This window comes from Notolepis coatsorum (assembly GCF_963971535.1).
Source record: "Notolepis coatsorum genome assembly, chromosome: 6".
Taxonomy (NCBI): Eukaryota; Metazoa; Chordata; class Actinopteri; order Aulopiformes; family Paralepididae; genus Notolepis; species Notolepis coatsorum.
Window position 1 is genome coordinate 42,999,211 of NC_140170.1, and position 26,972 is coordinate 43,026,182.

Below are 26,972 nucleotides of genomic sequence, written 5' to 3' on the forward strand. Positions count from 1 at the left end.
CAATGCCAGACCAGTGTTTCCCTTCTATGCACCTAGCAGCAGCGTTAGGCCACTGCTGAAGTATGGTGGCAGCTTCTAAGCGAAGCTAACTTTCAGCAATGTCATATACAGTATGTCGAATGCTCCATGTTATCTCTTTAGAAACTATATTATTTTGCCCTTATGGATGGTTCATATCCAGGTCAATTCACACACTTGTTGCGAGTAAAGCATATGCACTTTGTGTTTACTAGGGGTTGCACCAGTGACCCGACAATATGATATTATCATGATACTAGAGTCACAATATTGTAATATCACGGTATTGCGATATATTGCAATTTATCACTGCAAATTATGTCGCCAACAGAAAACGTAAACCTTTGCAATAAAAATATGTATACATCATCTGTTTTTATCTAATTAGATAAAAGTCATCAGTCTGTTGGCATCCTATTGCAGTAAATGGGATTGTCAAGTGTTTATTTCTTTCACTGTATCAATATAATATATATTGCTGTATTGATCCCCCCTCCACCCTTAGTGCTTACTTGATAATGTCAGCATTATAACGATTATAACAAGCACCGGGGGGGGGGGGGTTCAATGTTACGACAGATGGCGGTGGGTGAAGAGAAAGTAAATGTACTAAAACACAAAATAAGAATGTAGTTCAATCAATTTAACGTGTGGGGTTGATGATGTCACCGACTCCTCCCTCTAGATAGATTTAGCAGAGGAAGCTGTGAAGCCAGTGACTAGCGGCAGCCATCTTGGCTCTGAAAGGCTTTTTTTAATGTCAATAATTATGCCACTGGTGTGCCGCGTGTGTCCACTAAAGTGAATCCAGTTCATATTAAATGTATTTGATTTATAAAACCAATGTTGTTGATTGAGCAAGGAGATACGGTACTTCTACCGAAATGTTGCTTAACGTTTTAAAAGTTACAAAGTTGAAACCACTCACTCATCCTGGCCTGGCTACTGATCCTCCTGTAACAAGACGAGGGTGAGGTCATAGCTGACCCTTGACCTCTTCCTCTCATCGTCGTTTTGGTTGTCAAATGTTTTCTATTTCACCTGGAGGGGATTTATTTGGAAATAGTCTGAACGAAGAGCCCATGAGGGTTTGAAACGTTGTACACTTTGAATGTAATAAAATAAGAAAAACATTGGGAGCTGGGACAGTGTTTTGCAAGTATTTTTGAATTAAACGGCACCTGGTCCCCATTCATTCAGACAGGAATGAAGGGGAACGGGTAAAAAAAAGAGAGAGAAAAAAACCAGGCTAAGCTACTGTACCATTTCCAGGTGTGCAGGATTACAGAGCGAACAGGACGAGGATAAACTATATAATAAAATAGATCACCTAACAGCTGATAAGTTGCAGTACAGTATGCAGAAACACCAAGCCATGTGAAACATGTATTTTTGCATGTTTTATGTCTGGATTTGAATGAACTATTGACCTAAATTGGGTCAATCGTTCATTGTGAGTGAAATGAGTGCGTCTCACTTGATGTTTTGTAGGGTGCGTTTAGCTTTAGGCGGTTTTCCTCTAGATCTGTGTTGTTGAAATGTGGTTCTGAGACCAGAGGCCCTTGGGATCCTGTTTGGGGAGTTGTTTGTGTGTTGTTGGAGGGATATGAGGTAGTGTGATCATTTGTGCAGCGAGGCTCGCTATAGGCCTATAAACAATAGGCTGTATTCATTGTTGTCACCCTCTTAACAAGACGGCTGATTTATCCTCCGAATGCTCTTGTGTGCGAAACCGATCAATAATGGAGCAGAGGATGTTATAATCAATAAACATAATCCATCCAGAAGTTATAAAATGTAGTATAAATTATGTCCTCGGAGTCGTACAAGTTGCCTAAACTATATTTTCCTGCCGTCAAACATGCTTTGTTGCTATAAAAGAAGCAATGGGGGGTGGGGGTCTGCAATGTGCAAAACAATTGATACTTTTAGCTGAAATGTGCCCCCGGGCAATTGTCCTGAAAACAAGGGGACTTGTCTCCGACACTGAGGCCCATACTGCCTGATACTGTCAACATGTCGCTGTGTCCGGCTGGCTCAATCATTATTGGTTCATGTGCTGGACCCACATTACCCTAAGCTTTAACATGTTGTCATGGTGTAATGTTTCATCACTGTGTGTTCTTGTTCTTGTTTGTGTGCAGGTACATGGGTATTGGACTGTCGGCCCAGGGGGTCAACATGAACAGACTGCCTGGTGAGTACCATTAGAGAGATGGATAGAGAGATGGATAAGATAGATACAGTAGGTAGGTAAGTAGTCTCCTGGTGGCCACCGGAATCACATGGAGAGGTCCAGGGACCAATCACTCTTGTGGATAGAGAATCATGGGGGCTTAGGGGGGGGGGGGGGGGCATTGGCTCTCCTAGGTGTGAGATTTAAGCTGTTGTCTTGACAACCAAAAGGGATTCTTCCACCTTACTGCAGGTATGGGGGAAAGGGGGGGGGGGGGGGGGGGGGTTGTGTCTACAGTATGTCCCTATGCTGGCTCTCCTCAGACTTCTTCATTCAAGCTCAATATGAAAGCCCCCATGCCCCACCTACAGCGTCTCAACAGAGATTTAATTAAGCTCTAGGGTCCTCCAATCGGTAAATCGATCAATACAGACCGTATTAATTAATGTTGTGTTTCTTTTTCAAATGTATCAATCATCATCAATCATTAGGTGGCTTCTTCGTTCCGAAGGTTGCCTATCACTCTCCAACCCATTCTGTCCCCACTTCTTCTCTCCAACTCCGTGACTCCGCCTCTCACTCCGCTCCAATCACAGACGTCGTCTACCCAGCCTCTTCTTGGTCTTCCACTTCCTCTCTTTCCATCCACCTTCCCCATCACCACCTTCTTGAACATCTCCCCGCTGGATCCTCTCGGAACATGCCCGCACAACTCCATCTTTCTCTTTTTCAACCTCTCCAGCAGCTGTCCTCCTTGCATATCCGCTCTTCTCAGTACCTCCTCATTCTTGATCTTATCCTTCCATGTTATCTTCAGCATCTTCCTCAGCGTCCACATTTTAAAAGAGTCTATCATCCTCTTTGCCTCTTCATTCAGCATCCATGCTTCTGCTCCGTATGAAAAGACTGACATAACATACGTTTCCAAAATCCTGGTCTTCGTTTTCCAACTTATGTTTCTTCTCAATAATTCTTTATGGTTCCAGAATGCGCCCCTTTGCAATTCCGGTTCTTCTCTTAATGTCCATGTTAGCTCTTCCACCTTCACTGATCCAGCTTCCAAGGTACATGTACTCCAAATGTAGCCAAGAGTAAAGACCCTAACCCTATCCAAACAGCAGTCAAAGTGTATATTTTCAGCCCTACATTTGTTTACCGGTGATTTAAAAAGATTTTGTTTAGAAAATAAGAGTTTCTCTGAATAATCACTTTTTGATCTGAAAAACGCGAGGAAATGACTAAATCCAGATTTAACACTGCCATTGGAAAGAGGAGATTTGGCCATATCCATAGATGTATGACTTGGCCATAATAAGGTCATTTATAGTTCATAATTCAATTTTGAATTTATAATTCAAATGGATTATAATTATTACTGTATCTACAAATCCTTAATCTTCCCATTATTCATTTGCTTAGATACTTTGTACACTTGATCTCAAGAAGGTGCTGAAATCTGCCAAACCACAATGTTAGCATGGTGTTATTCACTGTCAAAGATGCAAAGAAAAATTATAATTTATATTCTCCTTTTTGTTTCATTATGATTTACTCAAGCATAGTAACAGACACAATATTTCGGACACTGACTGGGAAATGTGGGAATACATTCCCTGAGGTCCCTAGATGTTCCTAGATACCAAGAACATGCTAATTGACCTTGTAGAAGTGGAGCAATCTTCCATTTACTTGGGCATGCACTTTTAGGCGGATTTTCTGAAAATAGGGCTAGAGCTTAACAGGTTAAAAATGTCCTTTTTTACCTGGGTTTAACTAGCTTTGCTTGTATTTAGAAGTTGACGTGTGCAAGGCTTGTTTTACTGCAAGGAGAGAGAGAGAGAGAGAGCTCTTGGCTTGTAGACACTGAGACATTTTTATTCCCCCCCCCCCACTCATAATCATGATAACATTACCAGGAATTCATTGAGGGATGAGACACACAACTACAAGCCAACATACCACCATAATAAAGTAACTTCATAAACAACCACTCTGGCCGTGTCTCTTTGTTACAACACCCAGTAAGGTGTGTGGCTGATGGGTTAAGGGAGGAGGCACAAGGTCACTCTGCAGACTGTTTGGTGGGGAACATGGAGATAGAGAGAGAGGGAATCAGGAGGACCATTAATAACACCAGCCCCGCGGCACACAGCCAGGATCTTTAACCAGCCCGACTGGACCTGGACTCGGAAAAGCTGAAGATGGAAAATAATAATCCTGCAACGTCCTCGCCTTCTGTTGAGTTTTGGCTACTGCGCTTAGGACAGGCCTCTGCATAATCAGAGCTGGTGCAATTGAGCAACTCTGACCCTGAAATTATCTTTGGCCCACCGCTCAAGCCTACAGACAACGTTGGCTCAGAACACAGTTCAGACCACTGCAGTGAAGCCTGGATATGGACTCAGAACACAGTTCACTGCAGTGAAGCCTGGATATGGACTCAGAACACAGTTCACTGCAGTGAAGCCTGGATATGGACTCAGAACACAGTTCACTGCAGTGAAGCCTGGATATGGACTCAGAACACAGTTCACTGCAGTGAAGCCTGGATATGGACTCAGAACACAGTTCACTGCAGTGAAGCCTGGATATGGACTCGGAACACAGTTCAGTTCACTGCAGCGAAGCCTGGATATGGACTCAGAACACAGTTCACTGCAGTGAAGCCTGGATATGGACTCGGAACACAGTTCAGTTCACTGCAGCGAAGCCTGGATATGGACTCAGAACACAGTTCACTGCAGTGAAGCCTGGATATGGACTCAGAACACAGTTCAGTTCACTGCAGTGAAGCCTGGATATGGACTCGGAACACAGTTCAGTTCACTGCAGTGAAGCCTGGATATGGACTCGGAACACAGTTCAGTTCACTGCAGCGAAGCCTGGATATGGACTCAGAACACAGTTCACTGCAGTGAAGCCTGGATATGGACTCAGAACACAGTTCACTGCAGTGAAGCCTGGATATGGACTCAGAACACAGTTCACTGCAGTGAAGCCTGGATATGGACTCAGAACACAGTTCACTGCAGTGAAGCCTGGATATGGACTCAGAACACAGTTCACTGCAGTGAAGCCTGGATATGGACTCAGAACACAGTTCACTGCAGTGAAGCCTGGATATGGACTCAGAACACAGTTCACTGCAGTGAAGCCTGGATATGGACTCAGAACACAGTTCACTGCAGTGAAGCCTGGATATGGACTCAGAACACAGTTCACTGCAGCGAAGCCTGGATATGGACTCAGAACACAGTTCACTGCAGTGAAGCCTGGATATGGACTCAGAACACAGTTCACTGCAGTGAAGCCTGGATATGGACTCAGAACACAGTTCAGTTCACTGCAGCGAAGCCTGGATATGGACTCAGAACACAGTTCACTGCAGTGAAGCCTGGATATGGACTCAGAACACAGTTCACTGCAGTGAAGCCTGGATATGGACTCGGAACACAGTTCAGTTCACTGCAGCGAAGCCTGGATATGGACTCAGAACACAGTTCACTGCAGTGAAGCCTGGATATGGACTCAGAACACAGTTCACTGCAGCGAAGCCTGGATATGGACTCGGAACACAGTTCACTGCAGTGAAGCCTGGATATGGACTCAGAACACAGTTCACTGCAGTGAAGCCTGGATATGGACTCGGAACACAGTTCAGTTCACTGCAGCGAAGCCTGGATATGAGGCTCACAAAGTGTTAACATATGGAAATGTACACAATAGTAATTATGTGGAAATGCTTAATGAAAATCTCTCCTCAACACTTAAAGTTTGAACATGTGATGCCGTCAAACGGCGACCTCTAGGCAAAAAAGGAGCTCCACTTGGTACTGCACTTTGTTTTGGTCTGAGTGATGTGTGGGTTGGAGTCGAGTGGGGATATGGGAGGGGCTGCTACTGCTGGCCACACCTCAGGGGGAGGGGCTGCTACTGCTGGCCACACCTCAGGGGGAGGGGCTGCTACTGCTGGCCACACCTCCTCTGGCAAGAGCGGTCTGGAGAAACTCAGTGTAAGTTACTGAACTGCAACACACACACACACCAGACAAAGGAAAAGTAAACAAAGTGCGATACCTTTCATGCCAGATTCGGGATCATCCCTATGTTCCCCGGGTCCTATGTTCCCCGATTGATTGATTAATTGATTGAACATTTTATTTTTTATTATTTTATTAATTATTAATGTCCGCCTTGTTTCGAACTGGTTAAGCTTAGGCCCTCTTTCGAAGTTGGTTAAAGTTAGAGTTTGGAATCAGGGCTGCGTGAATACTTTACCCAAGGCAGTTGTCCTTCTGTGTTTGATTTGCACGCCCTGATTGGCCTCTCAGCGCCCAATCGCCTATCGCCGCACTACTCGCTCAATATACTACTATCACTCAACTGGCTACCACCGTGCATCAGCTTTCAGTTCCACAGCCCAAGTCCTCGCCCATTTCCTCGTATTGTTTTCATCTCTCTATATTAACGTAACGCGCTATTCATATCAATCGACATCACATCAATATAAATAACGTATTGTTTTCATCTCTCACATCAATATAAATAACATATTGTTTTCATCGCTCTATATTAACGTAACGCGCTATTCATATCAATCGACATCACATCAATATAAATAACGTATTGTTTTCATCTCTCTATATTAATGTTATGCTGTACAAATCTGTTCTATAGGCTATATTTAGTCTATTTTTATTAGCCATAAAGCATTTAAAAATACTTTGATTAGTCTACATCAATAGCACATTGTCAAGGTTGACAGAATAACGTCTATATCAAGGAATAACAGAACAGATTGACATAAAGCATTTCGGCGGTAGCGAGTTAGGCGATAGTTAGTTTTAGTTTTAGTATATGATGCACGGCGGTAGCGAGTTGAGTGATAGTGAGTTGAGTGATAGTTAGTTTTAGTATATGATGCACGGCAGAGATGAAAACAATACGAGGAAATGGGCGAGGACTGTGGAACTGAAAGCTGATGCACGGCGGTAGCGAGTTGAGTGATGGCTGATGGTAGTATATTGAGCGAGTAGTGCGGCGATAGTAGGGCTAACACGATTGGGCGCTGAGAGGCCAATCAGGGCGCGCAAACCGAACGCGGAAGGACAACTGCCTTGGGTAAAGTATTCACGCATCAGGGCTGGTGGTCTAAAATGTTCAATCAATCAATCGGGGAACATAGGACCCGGGGAACATAGACATGCTCCCCCAGATTCTACCTTTAACCCATTCACTACCACACTACCAAAGGGTTAACCCTTTCACTGCGACAATACAGAAGGTTAACCCTTTCACTGCCACACGACAACGGGTTAACCCTTTCACTGCTACAATACGGAATGTTAACCCTTCCACTGCCACACGACAAAGGGTTAACCCTTTCACTACCACACTGTTAACCGTCTGTAGTGTGGTAGTGAAAGGGTTAACCTTCTGCAGTGGTAGTGAAGGGGTTAATGTACCTACAAGGGTATAACCCCAACTTAGGTAGGTAGGTATGTAGGTAGCTAATGTACATAATTAGCTACATATTGTTAAGATATGTACTCGTATTTTAACTTGGATCAACTTCTGAAACCGATTACTTGACTGAGGAGGACTATGGTGATCAGTTATAACATTATGTAAAGAATATTATGTTTCACTAGTTTTTTTTGTTCTTCTTGAATTTCAGTGGTGGAAACCTGATGGAAACTTTACAAAATGTGCATTGTCCTGTCTTTTGTCCTGTTATTACGGACCCTGGCAGAGTGTCTGTCTGTGCCCTGTGTGCATATACGCAGGATGCCAGGACACAGTGGCTGTGGTGTGTTGGTGGTATGGTCGGGTCCTGTCAGCTATACAGAGAGAACATGTCTGGGCATGTCTCTCACCAGTTAACAGAGGAAGATCTTTACTTTTCCCCTTTATGTCACCACATTTTATTGATCATCGTCTCTCACTCATTTATTTGATTGAAGTGATAATAATAACCCCTTTGCTTGAATAAAATGGAATATAGATTATGGTCACTGCCAGGATTCACAGAGCTAAAGACGTCATTATAAAGATAATGGAAACAGACGGACAAGAATCTCAGAACACTTATCACAATCCTTGCCTCCACAGATAGAAAAGTTGTTTTTCAGATTGGTGTTTATAATAATATTTACATCGCCTTTGATTGATTGTTTGTCATATATGTAATGCAAACTTAATGAGGGGAACACTTTTACGGGAGATGTGGGATTTATCTAAAGGGTGGGGGGGGGGGGGGGGGCATTTAACCCTTTCAGATGGAAGTTTACTTTTGGAATGTGCTCTCGGAATTCTATCCTGAAATTCTAGAACCCTGTGGCTTTCGATGCCCGGCAGCCATTGTTCATCAGTTAGAATGTTCCGTTCACAAAATTCGATCTCGTACGCCTGAAGTCAGAGGAATCTGCCTCTCTCCCCTCTGCGTTTTCTCCTTTTCTCGATCTCTGTTCTTGTCCCTCCTCCCTCTCAACACACACACACGCACACGCACACACAATGAAATCACTGAATGGTTCAGCGGGCTGTGATGACATAGGAGGAACCATGACGGCCATATTGCGGCCAAGGGGCCGACTGAAGTCTCATGCCTCTTCCCGGCCAATCCGATAACACCTCTGCGCTGCACCGACCAATCGCACGCACCTGGCCTGGGGCTATGTGGCCTGCCCATTGGCTAGTCAAGGTTGCATGGTGACCAGGGTTTGTGGAATGCCATGGACTCATCCAGCCAATACGGCAGACTCTAGATCTTACACACACACACACATAGAAAATCATTCATTCTGCCGGCTTCTTTCACATGTGTCAAATGTCACACAAAGGTTGGAATAGGGTGGAACTGGGGTGTGTGGATGGAGGCGTTTTTTGACCATGCTCTTGTGTTGGTTATGAACATATTTTGTGTTGCTAGGACTCTAGTGCGGATGGTACATAGCCCTAGTACACAGATTACAGTTGATTGCATTACCTATAACTTTGTGTGTGTGTTTGCCAGTGCGTGTGTCCCACTCTGTCGTCATGTTCCAATCTTGTTTGTCCTGTTCTGGATGTCTGGTTGCATGTCTGTGCTTGTGTATGTACAGTATGTTTGTTTGTGTATGTTTAGGCCTATATTTTCGTGTTAGTCCATTTGTTTGTGCGTTTTTTGTGCGTTTGTTTATGTAAGGTATGCTTGCATCTATATTGTCTATCTGCCCGAGTCTACATGCATGCATCTGTGCGTGTTTATATCTGTGTGTGTGTGTCCCTTAGTAGTCCAATGTTCCTGGGTGCTGCTGACCTCTATGTCTGATCTGGTGGTGGAGGCCTGCCCATTTCATTAGCATGTTGGAGCAGTGAGCCTGGCTTTAGAGGCAATATCCCTGTCAGCAGATTAATCTAATACCTCACCACACACACACACACACACACACACACACAACACTGGCCAACACACAAGCATACACATACACTTACGCACACAAGAATGCACTCAGAAAAATGCACACACACATGCACACACATAGACACGCATTTAAACATAAACACATGCACACATCTAGGCCTGGGCTAACACACATAGACACTCACATGCGCGCATCTAATATCTCAGTTCACACACGACCTACTTTCACTCAACCTTGGTTGTTTTTTGGCAACGACACACATGCTCTGGTTGAGTAGGAACTAGGAACTGTGACGGACTGAATGACAGGGGGAGGCTGGAGGCCTTGAATGAAGGTTTGGGGTCAAAGAACTTTGAATTCAGGCAACTCAGCCTGTAAACAGAAACGGGCTTGACATTAACTTTTTGAGCCACTTGTCCGATATTTTACTTGTCCGAAAGCTAAACTTACTTGCCCGGAATGTACTTGTGAAAATAAAAGCCTATTAAAATTTTTTTATAAAACCGACAAGAGATGGGGCGCTCCAGTAGCACACCACATAGCACACTGAGTCGCGAAGCGGTCGCCCTGGGTTTGTTTCCCAGACCCGGTGACCATATGCTGCATGTCTTCCCCTCTTCTCCTCCCGTTTCTCCCTCTCTCCTCTGTCGGTCCTGCGTGGCCAAGAAAAGCTGTCGGTCCTGCGTGACCAGAAAAAAAGAGATTTGGACAATTATTATGATTTAATAACTTAAACACTGTGTGTGCATTTGTGTGTGTGGGGTATATACTGTATGATCAGTCCTCCAGCTCATCTTCACTCTCCGTCAGCACCAGCTCATCTTCCTCATCTCCCCTCTCTCTTGACGACCAGGGGTTAAACCCTGGTCTACGCCTATAGTTGTATAGTTGTTATTACGGTATAGTTGTTATTGCCATAAATAACACCATTCAAATAAATAATAAATAATTGTATTTTTATTTGAAATAATTTCTTTTAACAATAGGCACATATTAGATCAACAGGTAACAACAAAACAACCAACTTTTATTAAACATTCTATTAAACATTCTGATATTTTCGCGGGTCTCGTGCCACTGTCCGTGTCAACTAAGCGAGCACTCGGAAGACACTCGCCGCTTGTTCAGGACAAGTAATATTGACGTACAGAGATTGAGAGTTTCCAGTGTGACACTGTGAGACAGGCACTTTCTGATCAGATGGAATAACGTTACTATTCATTTGGGGAATATATATATATATATTTAAAAAAAAAATTACTTGTCCAGTCGGACAAGTTAAATTGTATTATGCTTGTCCGACAATTTTTTTTTTTTTACTTGTCCCGGACAATAGGACAAGCCTTAATGTCAAGCTGAGGTTTATGTGCTACTGATGAGCATTCATTCATTGGTGGTGGATTGGAAAACCCTCACATGACAAAACAGTGTTTTTGTGTTTGACTTTGGAAGAAAACCCACTTCCTAAAATGATTGATTGAAAGTGAACCCACTACTCAAACATTTTATTCTAGACCCAACTCTATACACATTAACTCTTAGTTTAGACTGGGTGTTGTGTGTCGATGTATTGGCAGAGCAACTCTTTGAGGCGTTGTACACATAATAAAATGCTAGTTCTACTTTTAACAAAAGGGCTTTGGTACATATTATACTTATTTGGATGAAAAGGATCATGATATCCTTTTCATATAACACTCGACATAAACGTATGCAATGTAACATTATCCATAGAACCTATTTTACGCCGGAAGCACTTCACAGGATGAATGACTATCTCTGACCTTTGCCCTATAGGTGCTCAACTGAAACAGGTAGTGTTACATGTTCTGGGAATGTAACAAACTAAGGCCTTATTGGGGCTCAATATGGGAGACTCTCGAAGAGATCACAGGGTTTGAGATCCCATGTGTACACCTAAATTAGCCTTATTAGGCGACATGTTTGACATCTCCTGATAAGAGAAGCAAGGTGCGGCTCATCAAATTGGCCATGATTGCTGGTAACAAGTGTATTGCCATGTTGTGGACCTTGTCTATGTGGCTTAGTGAAATATCTTCATACATGGCTTCAGAGAAAATAATGTTTAATCTTAAAAGAAAAAGAAAAAACACATCTCTTTGATAAATGCTGGTCTAGGTTTAGGCAATACTTAGGACAGATACAGATACTTGCAACAGTTTCTGACTTGATGTTGTCTGATCACTATGTATACTGATGCTGTAAGCAGAAAAAGAAAAATACCAATAAACATATTGTTTAAAAAAAGAAAAGGATCATGATGAAGCAAAACATTCTTTGAATCATATCACAATATCTGTCAGAATCGCAATCTCAAATCATTCAGCCCCACTTCTCTTTATATATATACTATATATATTGTGCTATTGAGCACAAGTACTTTTTTACAAGTACAATCTTGATATTTGAGTACATTTGGCATCAAGAACTTTGATACTTTTGCTTATGTAGTATTTGAAAATTGTAATGGAGGACTTTTACTTTGATCAGAGTAGTCTACTATTCTATCATGGTATTTCTACTCTCTCTCTCCCTCTCTCTCCCTTCCTCCCTTTCCTCATTCTCCCCAGTGTGCCTCTGTGTTGGTTGACAATGACTCACCGGGATCTATTCATAGTCCACAGCCCTCTGCTGGTTGTCCAGTGTATTACAGGGCATTCAGTAGAGTGAGACCTGTGTGGAATTCAATTGTCCTAATCTGTTGACGGACAAAGTTAATTGGTCACAGAAAACGTAATGGTGAGGGTGCAGGTAAGGATCTGTACAACACAGTTTGTTGTGTGGATGCTGGTAGTTTAAATATGATCTAGTTCTCTGCGTTTGTGAGTAGTTTACTACACGTAGTTCAAGGACTAGTTTAACTACATTTTGCGGTAATTGGGTGGTAGTTTAACTCCATTGAAATGATCTGTAGCATCTTTAGTAGTTAGCTACTTTGGGTCATGTAGTTTAGGTAGATAATTACAAACTACATATTTGCCTAGACATGTAGCATGGTAGCATGACGGCACAGTGATTGGCACCGTTGCCTCACAGCAAGAAGGTCCCAGGTGACTGCTCACGTCCCAGCAGGGGCTGTGTGGAGTTTGCATGTTCTCCCCGTGTTTGCGTGGGTTTCCTCCGGATACTCCGGCTTCCTCCACACCATGAAAAGACATGCATGTTAATATAATACTGTATAATGTACCGGCATTATTTACAACTGGAGTTGGTTCCCGGGTGCCACATTGTGCCCACAGCTCCTAAATAGTCGGGACGGGTCAAATGCAGAGGACGGATTTCCACCAAGGGGATTAATAAAATGACTGATTCCACCTCAACAACTGCTCTCTGTCCCCTCCTTAAAACCCACCCTCAGGCTTTGAGGATTGAGCTGCTCTGGTCCCTAAATCAAACACACCCACACTTTACGCCGTGTCAGTTCAGTTGTTGCTCCGTGTAACTATATTCGATTAGATTAAAAAATGTATTGTCATTATGCAGTCCAAGTACAGTACAACAAATACATTTATTTCACATCCAACCAGAGTGCAACTGTAACAGTAAAGTGCAGTAGCGGCTCGTGGATGCTTCGCCACTAGGGGCGCTATACCAAACATTTTGCAAACATGTACAGTACCACGCAACCGACTCATGGCAAGACGTGAGCAATTCGACTCACGCTCACGGCAATGAATCGGCTCTTATGAACGAGTCGCTCAGCTGTTACTACAACAACACACAACCAGTCAAATAAAGTATAGTCTAATTCACAACTTGAAACACAATATATAAATAGAAAAGTTAGAAACAAAACTCGCTCCGTCTCCAAACACACGCAGATCTCTCCCTCTCTCCTTCTCTCTCTCACACACAGCGCGACGTGGAATCGATTCGTTACACAATCAGACCTATTATATACCAAGAATAACTTCAGTATGAGTACAGGGCTGTACACATATTTTGCATATTGTTAAACGAGCCAAGGCTAGCTATTAAACTATCGATATGAATTGAAAATCTGGGACCCTGATGTAAACAAGACAAACGTCTTTCTCTGGTCTGCATCCCCTTAACAATTGTGTGTATTGAGCCGTACTGTATTGTACCCATTCTGCAATCTGTTAATAAAGTTCTCATTCATTCATTCATTCATTCAAACATAGACGATATTGAACAAGCCATAATCCACGTATTTTCAATCCAAAAGCGAGAGAGAGAGAGAGAGAGAGAGAGAGACTCACTGTTTAGTTGACACGTCCAGGGCAGGAGGGCTTGCCTTGATAAAGTAGTGTATAATCCACTGTTGATGTATTCCAGACCACTGTCCACTGTGTCCAGACTGCATCCGCCATATAGCTTGTTAGCCAAGTGTTAGCTTGTTAGCAGTCAGCACCACCACACAACACAAGTACTTCATTCCTTTGTCCATTTCCGCTCGAACAGACTGCAAACTACCTGGCGTTCTATCGCCATGCTCTAAGACAAACTCTAACCTTAACCAACTTTGAAAGAGTGCCTAAGCTTAACAGTCTAAAGAACTTGCAGTCACGGCACGCTCTAAGACAAACAGCTGCCTGCATCTCACAACAACACAACTGCATCCCACCAACGGACCAACCTAGGAATAAGCTAGAATTGGAACATTAGAAATTGGATTCGGCCAATCAGAGATCGTCTCTGTGAAATTCTGCTACGGAAAAAAATACTGGCGTCGGCCAATCAGAGAGCGTCTCCGCGAAATGCGGCTACAGAAATTCTTGACGCTACTGGCTAGACCGCTTCAAATCGCGCCCGGATTCCAACATAATAGTCATATTTCAACGCACAGCGCGTTATGCACTGATTGGCTGTGACGGATACAGCGATCAAACTGTGACGCGCACTCAGAGCGCTATCGCGTCTAGCCCGGGCCGAGAAATACGAAAAAATTTAAAAAACGTGAGTCACTTCCTGCTCAGGAAAACGAGTGTTTTTTATTTTAGATAATAACGTTATATTGTGCATTGGAAATACAAACATACTTAAAATTAGTAAATATTATTCATTTTAAACATGTTTATATTATTTATAGGGCTATAAAACAAAAAACTAAAAAGTTTTATTTTCTTCTTCTCTGATTTAACAGCAGGTGGGGCGGCGCCCGTGCGCCCCTAGTGGCAGAGCCGCCACTGGTAAAGTGCAATAGTAGTATACAATGTACAGGTGATTTAAACTGGGTATCAAATATATAAATTGGTACTACTGGGTGTAGTGCTAGATCAGATGTATGTACAGAGTTGTAATACCAATATGTACAGTGATACAGGTATTAAAGACGATATGGTCGTAGTCATACTGGCCAGCAGCATAACTAGTACGAGTAGGTAAGGGATATATTATGTACAGATATAGATTATCAGTATCTACAGATATGGAAACGAGATTCCACACTTGGATTGTGATCATTTTGGATGCAGTTGAATTATTTTTTTCCCAAGTAGTTTTAGTTTGACAAGTCTTTTGAGAGTAGTTAAGATGTAGTTGAACTTCTTTGTATTGTGAAGTAGCTACTAGTTTGGTAAACTAACCAACACTGTCTATTCTTTACTGTTTAATGAACCATCAAAAATATAGCTGTTTGAAAATACTTTATATGTTTGTACTTTCATGTAAATTGTTGGGATTTCCTTGTTGATTTATGCAACTAATTGGATTCCAAACTGATGGGGAGCATTCCAAATGTGTGTGTGTTGCTATTTCGAATAAGCCATGGATGTACATGTACCTTATACGTGATAAATAAAAACAAACTTGAAACTTGGTTCATTTCAGTGCACTCATCATTTCATTAACTCAAACGACCCCCTATTTCCTAGAGCAGTGGTTCCCAAACTGTGGTGCGCGCACCCCTTGTGGTGCGTGAGCGCCCTCTAGGTGGTGCGTGACATGAAAAGGCTAATGGTGGTCAATTAATCTTTTTTTTAAATTTTTTTTTACAATAAAATTTCATAAAAATCTTAGTCAAACCTTTAGTATTATGGATATTAAACATGCTGGCAGAGTACATGCATCCATGTTGTCGTGAACATTTTAATTAAATAAAGAAATTCCCTATCCATAGTCGCCGTGGGAAGAGATACAATTAAAAATAAAATCTGTGCACGGAGACCAGCAACAATTTTTTCTAACAGAAACCCATTGGGGGGTGCGTCAGCTAGGTCGGGAGGTGACGGGGGGTGCACGGCCAAAAAAAATTGGGAACCGCTGTCCTAGAGGTTCAGATAAGCAAGGCTCTGTTGTAACATCTCTCAAACTCAGGCCTGTGGTGCAGGACACTGGGGCACTGCTGTGCTGAGTGGTATAGCCTAGCTAGCTGACACAGGTATAGCCTAGCTAGCTGACACAGGTATAGCCTAGCTAGCTGACACTGGTATAGCCTAGCTAGCTGACACAGGTATAGCCTAGCTAGCTGACACAGGTATAGCCTAGCTAGCTGACACAGGTATAGCCTAGCTAGCTGACACTGGTATAGCCTAGCTAGCTGACACTGGTATAGCCTAGCTAGCTGACACAGGTATAGCCTAGCTAGCTGACACTGGTATAGCCTAGCTAGATGACACAGGTATAGCCTAGCTAGCTGACACAGGTATAGCCTAGCTAGCTGACACTGGTATAGCCTAGCTAGATGACACTGGTATAGCCTAGCTAGATGACACGGGTATAGCCTAGCTAGCTAGCTGACACTGGTATAGCCTAGCTAGCTGACACAGGTATAGACTAGCTAGCTGACACAGGTATAGCCTAGCTAGCTGATGCTGGTATAGCCTAGCTAGCTGACACAGGTATAGCCTAGCTAGCTGATGCTGGTATAGCCTAGCTAGCTGACACAGGTATAGCCTAGCTAGCTGATGCTGGTATAGCCTAGCTAGATGCCACTGGTATAGCCTAGCTAGCTGACACTGGTATAGCCTAGCTAGCTGACACTGGTATAGCCTAGCTAGATGACACTGGTATAGCCTAGCTAGCTGACACTGGTATAGCCTAGCTAGCTGACACTGGTATAACCTAGCTAGATGACACTGGTATAGCCTAGCTACCACATCTGGTGGATCCTTTGTGAAAGTTACGATTTGGAATATATATATATATATTTAGTTGTGAACATTCAGGAAGAACCCTATTGATTTTGGTGACCCCATGACCTTTCCACTATAGCGTCACCATCAAATGTGCCGATATCGTGACCCTATCATAATCATATAGTCATGAAAACAATACCCAGAGGTGCAGCTCCTCAAGGCCAACACATTTTAATAATGATCTGCCATTTTGAAAAGAAAAAAAATATATATATATATATAATAATAATAAAAGATCCCTACACATAATTTTTCACATAATTTGCTATGTGGAATCTAGGGCCCAAACCCCAAAAAATGTAACTACAAGTTGTATAGACAGTTGGTGGGCCAAACAATTTGTTTGGATTGGGAGTGTGGTGGCGTTTTTTGGTGATATACAGCCACACGTCTTAGATCTAATGATGCAAGCAGTTCCATTATGGAAATTTACCAACACACTTCTCTATCTCTCTCTCTTTCTCTCTCTCTTTCTAACACACACATGTACACTACCCCTCTCTCTCTCTCTCTCTCTCTCTCTCTCTCTCTCTCTCTCTCTCTCTCTCTCTCTCTCTCTCTCTCTCTCTTTCGTTCTAACACACACATGTACACTACCCCCCCTCTCTCTCTCTCTACACAACCTTCCATTTGTACACATATATGCACACACACTGACTTCTATATATATATATTCTAGTATATTTCATTATCCAGATATATCTGTACATCATATCTGTATTTCATATTATGTATGTCATTGCTCCACTTGTCTACTCTTCTGTATAAATACTTTGTTAGCTCCCCACTCTACAGAGGTCTCTCTCTCTCTCATTTTGTCAGTAAACTATATCCTTAATCAAAGACTCTGCTGTCCACCTCCGTCAACAATATCTTGTCAAATTATTCCACATCACACACTATTTGCCAGTCCTGAGACAAAAACATTTAAAGACACTGTTCTGTTGACTTTCTACATTAACGAGCTGCCCCCCCCCCCCCCCCCCCCCTCCTCCAGGATGGGACAAGCACTCGTATGGTTACCATGGAGACGACGGGCACTCCTTCTGCTCCTCGGGGACCGGCCAGCCGTACGGCCCCACCTTCACTACGGGCGACGTGATTGGCTGCTGCGTCAACCTCATCAACAACACCTGCTTCTACACCAAGAACGGCATCAGCCTAGGTCAGCATGTTGAATAGTGTGTAGAACACGGGGATACCATTTAGCGTATATAACTCCATACCTGGATATGGTAGGTAATAATGCTATTGTTAATCACTCAGTCAATCAAGTTTCAGCACTGTTTGATGAACATTGTTACCCAGCTGAAAGAGTTGTACCCTTCCTGCTGACTTGTCGTACAGAACTTGTAAGTCGCTTTGGATAAAAGCGTCAGCTAAATGACTAAATGTAAATCAGTTAAACAATATGACCAATTACTATAGATTCACCTACAAATGCTTATATAAGCTACTCATGATCTGAAGACTTCACTCTAACGGTGTGTTTTTCTGGCCAACAGGTGTAGCCTTCACAGACCTCCCAGTGAGTATTGCAGATACACGTACATTTACACACATACATACGTAAATACTTGTATACACTACACTACACTACCCAGTACCCTAAGGGACCACACTTTAAAATCAGGACATGCTGACATCTTGATTTGAACGTTCAAATAGTTATTTCCACTCTAAAGTCGTGTTCGATTCAAACGCCACCATGGACATTTTGGCAAATGGGACCACGTCAACAACCTCGGGGGGCGAGCGTTTGACGAGCAAATGAAATTATATGATTATATCATTGAGTGCTGGTTGATTTGGCCGGCTGGCTGTGGTGTGTAGCTAGCATCACACTATCGGCCGGGGGAGCGGTGGCTATAGGGAGGTGTAGTCCGACATCACTTTAGTTTCCCGCGCAGTTCACCCGTATAGGGATTTATCATTGGGAAAATGTATTATCGGCTATTGTAATAATTCTGCCTCGTGAACATTGGCAAGCTTTCCATTTTTGCACAAAATGAGTTCCCTTCTATCACACACATTATTTTTTAAGCATTTTTGGTTGAAATAAAGTTAGTTATGAGGTTTTTAATTTGTAGTTAAAAAAGAACTACACTTGCCAGTAGAACGCCTGTCAGTGCTGTCGCCTAATACACTCGGGAGTCTACGCTGTGTCAGTCAGCAGTGCCAGAGTGAAGTGTAGTTCCTCAGTGAACGAAAAACATAAACATTGTTATTTTGCTACCTTTATGATTAATTGCGAATTTGTTCATGTTGAGCTATAGATTGTGGATGAATACACACAGACAGGTACACCATGCCAATGTTCATGCTATATTTGTTTTAAACGAGACAATTTAGAAATGTGTCCATTGGAAATACATTGCGATTTCAAGAGGGGTGGACCGCGCGGGAAACGGCAATGACGTAACCACTACACCTCCCTATAGACCAGGAAGTAACCACTACACCTCCCTATAGACCAGGAAGTAACCACTACACCTCCCTATAGACCAGGAAGTAATCACTACACCTCCCTATAGACCAGGAAGTAACCACTACACCTCCCTATAGACCAGGAAGTAACCACTACACCTCCCTATAGACCAGGAAGTAACCACTACACCTCCCTATAGACCAGGAAGTAACCACTACACCTCCCTATAGTGTAGAGACACAATTTAGTATAATGCTCCCTCTGCCTGGAATGGACTTAAAAAACGTTGAAACTGCAGGCCTTCACTACCATATCTGATTTTAAAGTTCAAATTACGGGCATTTTAAAGAATGAGATGGGAGAATGTCGATGCTTCACTGCATAATGTGGTGTTATATTTTATATTTATTAACTTGACCTTCTCTCCCCAGCAACCTCCTGCAAAGCCTCACCTTCCCTCCTATTTCTACCTTTTTTACCCTACCCTCCAATCTCCCCCCAATCCCATTCAATCTTGTTTGCTGCAGCTCAAATGTATCCCCTTGCCCCACTTTGCCTCTTTATGTCTCTGTCTGTGGTTGTGTCTTGCATAGATATATATAGAACACTAGATAGCTTAAGGCGGAGTCACTAGCGTCGCTGAACCGCCGCCATCTTGCCCTAGTCAGCCTTTCTGTTACGTTCTATGGTAGCTGTTGGAGGGTGAGTGATCTGCACAGACAAAAATACTCATAATTCGCTGAAATATTGATGGATTTACAAACGGTTTGGTTTATTACAAGCATTATTAACGTGGCTATGATTCAAGTGACTACCTGGTCAAATAAAGGTTAAATAAAGTATAAGTGTTGCTATACTAGTCGCTGGCGTGTTATTTTACGCCATTAGCCTCCTCCTGTGCTCAGGGCCGAATCAACAAGTAGTTTTATCTGTGGAGTCCAAAAACAAGCAGTGTCCTCTACACACAGCTCCACCAGCGCCCCCTGGTGCAACGTGCAGGAAAGACGACGCCCACAGAGCCAAGGAGGGTGTCTGCTGCACCTCCTGATAACCTGTATACTTGTTTCAATAATGCTAAACCTTTATTCACTATTTTAGCAAGTTGAAAACATGAGCGCACAACATTTTTTCAAGAGAATGAGCGATAATAATGATATTAAATTATATTTATGTTGCACTTTTCTAGAACTCCCGCTTTACACTAAGGACAAGCATAACACGAAAAGATGGATTGAGGGGGGGGGGTGCAGTCTCTTGAGTCTCTCTCATTGAGTTATTAAGAGCACAGCAAGTCATTCTTGGTTTCCTGAAGTAGTGTCCTGTACTCTGAATGAATTATGAGTGACACAAGTTGGTATTGTAATACTTGGTGGCTAGTACTAAGAGAAGGCAGTAGTGAAGAGATGGGGCTTTTGAGTCCCTAATGTCTCGGTGGGGGGGTTCCAGAGAAGAGCCCTGTCCCTAAAACCGCAGAGGTTGTACTTGGGGGCGGAGATACGGGAGGTTAGATCTGAGGTGCCGAGAGGGTCGGGGAGGGGAGGGGAGGTCAGTGAGGACCAGGATTTTGATCCGGTGGGAGACATTGGAGGTGTTTTAGGACTGGGCTGATGGGCTGTTAGGGGTGATATACTGTAAGCGGTATAGCGAGCCCAAACGCATTGTTCACTCTTGTGTTTTTAACTTGCTCAAATCTTAAAGAAAAGATTGAAACAAGTATGTCTAACTTATTAAGAGCACAGCAAATCATCCTTGGTTTCAATATTTCTAGATCGAGTCACAATTTTGCAGTAAACTACTCCGTAGCCATCATGGGACCGGTGTTCTCTAAGCGGCCAGTTCTCACTTCTGTCCCAAGTAGAAATCTGCCGGTCCCGGCGACGAGCCGGTAATAAACAAAGACCTTGTCCCCCCACAGCCCAACCTCTACCCCACAGTCGGGCTCCAGACCCCGGTAATAAACAAAGACCTTGTCCCCCCACAGCCCAACCTCTACCCCACAGTCGGGCTCCAGACCCCGGTAATAAACAAAGACCTTGTCCCCCCACAGCCCAACCTCTACCCCACAGTCGGGCTCCAGACCCCGGTAATAAACAAAGACCTTGTCCCCCCACAGCCCAACCTCTACCCCACAGTCGGGCTCCAGACCCCGGTAATAAACAAAGACCTTGTCCCCCCACAGCCCAACCTCTACCCCACAGTCGGGCTCCAGACCCCGGTAATAAACAAAGACCTTGTCCCCCCACAGCCCAACCTCTACCCCACAGTCGGGCTCCAGACCCCGGGGGAGATTGTCGACGCCAACTTCGGCCAGCAGCCCTTTGTCTTCGACATCGAGGACTACATGAGCGAGTGGCGGGCCAAGATCCACGGCATGATCGCACGCTTCCCCATCGGAGAGAGACTGGGGGAGTGGCAGGCCGTTCTACAAAAGTAAGACCCACACACACACACACACACACACACACTGAAGCACTTAATAATAATAATGTATACTTACTTTTATTAGTCCCCTTGGGGGAAATTCGTCCTCTGCATTTGACCCGTCCTAACTATCTAGGAGCAGTGGGCAGCATCATGCACACAAAGTGCCCAACCCTCATAAGACACCAAAACACTGTTGCACTGTTCCGTTATTATTACATTTAATTTCATACATACAGGTTCCATAAATACAGATGGACAGTAGCTCACCGCATATCTCGGCGCTATTTCTGCGTCGGGGAAAACCGTGCTGCGTCACGGATCTGGTGGACACGAGTTCGATTCCCGGACACGCCGTCATTTGCCGAATGTCTTCCCCTGCTCTATATCCCGTTTCACCCTGTATCTGTCGGTCATGCTTGACCAGAAAAGCGATAAACGCTAAAAAATAAAGTTAAAAAAAAAAGAAAAAAAAGTACGTCCCTTGCGTTCCTCTTAGACAGGACGGTAAAACAAAAAAATGTACCTCGTTGTCAATTTCTCCTACATTAGCTCACACACCAAACACAGTCTGTCCTGCTCCGGGGGGCATTAAACCTGCCGGTCTCTAGGACTCGTGGTGATGTTCTTGACCGAATCTGTGCACATGGGGATCTTTGTCTTTTGTTTAAATTATACTTCACTTAAGGATTTACCCAGCATGCATGTCTTTTTATGGTGTGGGGGAGTACCTGGAGGAAAGCCACGTAAACACAGGGGGAGGAATATGCAAACTCCACACAGAAAGGCCCCGTCTTGCTGCGAGGCAACAGTGCTAACCACTGCACCACTGTGCTGCCCATAACAGTATATACACAGGGAAACACCCATGCACAGACATAATGACATGCACACACACACACACACACACACGCACACGCACACAGACTGAGACTCTCTCCTATGCCCACATTGTATTGACACTAATGGATAGTAGCAATATTCTGCTGCCACACATAATAAAAACAAAGATGTGGGAAAATTCACATTTCAGGCACATAAGTGCTATTTACTCACTTACACGCACACACACACACACACACGCACACACACACACACACACACACACACACACACACACACACACACACACACATACACACACATACACACACATACACACACACACACACACACACACACACACACACACACACACACACACACACACACACACACACACACACACACACACACACACACACACACATACACACACACACACACACACACACACACACACAAATATATAAATGGAAAATCTCACACATCAACAGATAGTCGTAATATTCGGCGCCACACTGCAGGCACAAGATGTGTGACAATCCCCACAAGCGGCTCCTGTGTAGATGTAACTGGGAGACAAGTGGCTCAGGGGGTAGAGTGGCCCCTGTGTAGATGTAACTGGGAGACAGTGGCCCCTGTGTAGATGTAACTGGGAGACAGTAGGTAGAGGGGCCCCTGTGTAGATGTAACTGGGAGACAGCAGGTAGAGTGGCCCCTGTGTAGATGTAACTGGGAGACCGTGGCTCAGCAGGTAGAGCGGCCGTCTGGTGATCGGAAGGTTCCCGGTTCGATTAGACTCCTCCTCCCCCCTGCAGCGTGTCAAAGTGTCCTTGAGCAAGACGGTTATTAACCCCTAACTGCTCCCGATGAGCAGGTTAGCACCGTGCATGGTTGCCTCCACCTTCGGTGTGTGTGAGAGAGAATGGGTGAATGTGAGGCGTGAAGTTGTAAAGCGCTTTGGATAGAAGTGCTTTATAAATGCAGTTTACCATTGAACTGGGTGCAATAACATGATGTTCTGCTTCCACACTGTGCATTAAGACGTGACAAACCGTGTTTTCTCTGTGTTTTCACAGCATGGTGTCCAGCTACCTGGTGCATCATGGGTACTGCGCCACGGCAACCGCATTCGCCAGAGCCACCGAGACCATGATACAAGAGGACCAGACCTCGATAAAGAACAGACAGAGTGAGGACAACATGCACATTATTATCATCCACACTATGATACACAAGTATTGGGATAGAGGGAGAAATCACTTCCCTGTGACCAGTAGAATCATAGCATGGTTCCTTCTGACCAATTATGTCAAAGTGGTTGATCCTGTTCCTGTTTCCTCTGTCCAATAGGAATACAGAAGCTGGTGCTGGCAGGACGGGTGGGTGAAGCCATAGAAGCTACTGAGCAGCTCTACCCCGGCCTGCTAGAACACAACCCCAACCTACTCTTTATGTTGAAGTAAGTTAAAACACAACCCCAACCTCCTCTTTATGTTGAAGTAAGTTAGAACACAACCTAACCTACTCTTTATGTTGAAGTAAGTTAAAACACAACCTAACCTACTCTTTATGTTGAAGTAAGTTAAAACACAACCCCAACCTCCTCTTTATGTTGAAGTAAGTTAGAACACAACCCCAACCTACTCTTTATGTTGAAGTAAGTTAAAACACAACCCCAACCTCCTCTTTATGTTGAAGTAAGTTAGAACACAACCTAACCTACTCTTTATGTTGAAGTAAGTTAAAACACAACCTAACCTACTCTTTATGTTGAAGTAAGTTAAAACACAACACAACCTAACCTACTCTTTATGTTGAAGTAAGTTAGAACACAACCTAACCTACTCTTTATGTTGAAGTAAGTTAAAACACAACCTAACCTACTCTTTATGTTGAAGTAAGTTAAAACACAACCCCAACCTCCTCTTTATGTTGAAGTAAGTTAGAACACAACCTAACCTACTCTTTATGTTGAAGTAAGTTAAAACACAACCTAACCTACTCTTTATGTTGAAGTAAGTTAAAACACAACCTAACCTACTCTTTATGTTGAAGTAAGTTAGAACACAACCTAACCTACTCTTTATGTTGAAGTAAGTTAAAACACAACCTAACCTACTCTTTATGTTGAAGTAAGTTAGAACACAACCTAACCTCCTCTTTATGTTGAAGTAAGTTAGAACACAACCTAACCTCCTCTTTATGTTGAAGTAAGTTAGAACACAACCCCAACCTCCTCTTTATGTTGAAGTAAGTTAGAACACAACCTAACCTACTCTTTATGTTGAAGTAAGTTAAAACACAACCTAACCTACTCCTTATGTTGAAGTAAGTTAAAACACAACCTAACCTACTCTTTATGTTGAAGTAAGTTAAAACACAACCTAACCTCCTCTTTATGTTGAAGTTAGAACACAACCTAACCTACTCTTTATGTTGAAGTAAGTTAGAACACAACCTAACCTACTCTTTATGTTGAAGTAAGTTAAAACACAACCCCAACCTCCTCTTTATGTTGAAGTAAGTTAAAACACAACCTAACCTACTCTTTATGTTGAAGTAAGTTAAAACACAACCCCAACCTCCTCTTTATGTTGAAGTAAGTTAAAACACAACCTAACCTACTCTTTATGTTGAAGTAAGTTAGAACACAACCTAACCTACTCTTTATGTTGAAGTAAGTTAAAACACAACCTAACCTACTCTTTATGTTGAAGTAAGTTAAAACACAACCCCAACCTCCTCTTTATGTTGAAGTAAGTTAAAACACAACCTAACCTACTCTTTATGTTGAAGTAAGTTAGAACACAACCTAACCTACTCTTTATGTTGAAGTAAGTTAGAACACAACCTAACCTACTCTTTATGTTGAAGTAAGTTAAAACACAACCTAGTTCAAGTTCAAGTTCTTTAATAGTTGTCATACAGAAGTACAGAATACTTTCATACAAACCTACTCTTTATGTTGAAGTAAGTTAAAACACAACCTAACCTACTCTTTATGTTGAAGTAAGTTAAAACACAACCTAACCTACTCTTTATGTTGAAGTAAGTTAGAACACAACCTAACCTCCTCTTTATGTTGAAGTAAGTTAGAACACAACCTAACCTCCTCTTTATGTTGAAGTTAGAACACAACCCAACCTACTCTTTATGTTGAAGTAAGTTAGAACACAACCTAACCTCCTCTTTATGTTGAAGTTAGAACACAACCTAACCTACTCTTTATGTTGAAGTAAGTTAGAACACAACCCAACCTACTCTTTATGTTGAAGTAAGTTAGAACACAACCCAACCTCCTCTTTATGTTGAAGTAAGTTAGAACACAACCTAACCTACTCTTTATGTTGAAGTAAGTTAGAACACAACCTAACCTACTCTTTATGTTGAAGTTAGAACACAACCTAACCTACTCTTTATGTTGAAGTAAGTTAAAACACAACCTAACCTACTCTTTATGTTGAAGTGTGTTAAAACACAACCTAACCTACTCTTTATGTTGAAGTTAAAACACAACCTAACCTACTCTTTATGTTGAAGTAAGTTAGAACACAACCTAACCTCCTCTTTATGTTGAAGTAAGTTAGAACACAACCTAACCTACTCTTTATGTTGAAGTAAGTTAAAACACAACCTAACCTCCTCTTTATGTTGAAGTAAGTTAGAACGCAACCTAACCTCCTCTTTATGTTGAAGTAAGTTAAAACACAACCTAACCTACTCTTTATGTTGAAGTAAGTTAGAACACAACCTAACCTCCTCTTTATGTTGAAGTAAGTTAAAACACAACCTAACCTACTCTTTATGTTGAAGTAAGTTAAAACACAACCCCAACCTCCTCTTTATGTTGAAGTAAGTTAGAACACAACCTAACCTACTCTTTATGTTGAAGTTAAAACACAACCTAACCTCCTCTTTATGTTGAAGTAAGTTAAAACACAACCTAACCTACTCTTTATGTTGAAGTAAGTTACAACACAACCTAACCTACTCTTTATGTTGAAGTAAGTTAGAACACAACCCCAACCTACTCTTTATGTTGAAGTAAGTTAGAACACAACCTAACCTACTCTTTATGTTGAAGTAAGTTAAAACACAACCTAACCTCCTCTTTATGTTGAAGTGTGTTAACACGCAGCCCTCTCTCCCAGGTGTCGTCAGTTCGTGGAGATGGTGAACGGTACGGACAGTGAGGTTCGCTGCTTCAGCGTCCGCTCTCCAAAGTCCCAGGACAGCTACCCTGCCTCCCCCAGCCTCAGCCCCCACCACGGAGCCCCCAACACACACCTGCACACTGGAGGTACACACACACACACACACACACACGCACACACACACACACACACACACACACACACACACACACACACACGCCCGCTTGCTTACTCACCTGCTCTCTAAGGCTGTCCCCGAACCCTGTTTTTAGGGTTCGAACGTTCGCCAGGGTTTATCGAACGAACGTTCGAACGTTCGTTTTAAATTTTTTTTTTAATAATAAAAAAAAAAAAAAAAAAAAAAATTTTAATAATAATTTTTTTTTTTATTGTATTATTATAGATCCTACGGAGGGCGGCATT

The 26,972-nt window shown here is 42.8% G+C and overlaps 1 protein-coding gene across 1 annotated transcript in view; it reads left to right on the forward strand.

Annotated features, from left to right (window-relative positions):
* Nucleotides 1-26,972, forward strand: part of ranbp10 (RAN binding protein 10) — a gene marked incomplete at its 3' end in the record, with an annotated part of 124,418 nt that overhangs the window by 53,186 nt on the left and 44,260 nt on the right. The window contains exons 3-9 of the mRNA XM_084315534.1: nucleotides 2,163-2,215; nucleotides 17,719-17,886; nucleotides 18,227-18,249; nucleotides 21,395-21,579; nucleotides 23,472-23,584; nucleotides 23,746-23,854; nucleotides 26,547-26,695. Of these exons, the coding sequence (XP_084171660.1) occupies nucleotides 2,163-2,215; nucleotides 17,719-17,886; nucleotides 18,227-18,249; nucleotides 21,395-21,579; nucleotides 23,472-23,584; nucleotides 23,746-23,854; nucleotides 26,547-26,695 (800 nt within the window). The remainder of the gene's footprint in view (nucleotides 1-2,162; nucleotides 2,216-17,718; nucleotides 17,887-18,226; nucleotides 18,250-21,394; nucleotides 21,580-23,471; nucleotides 23,585-23,745; nucleotides 23,855-26,546; nucleotides 26,696-26,972) is intronic.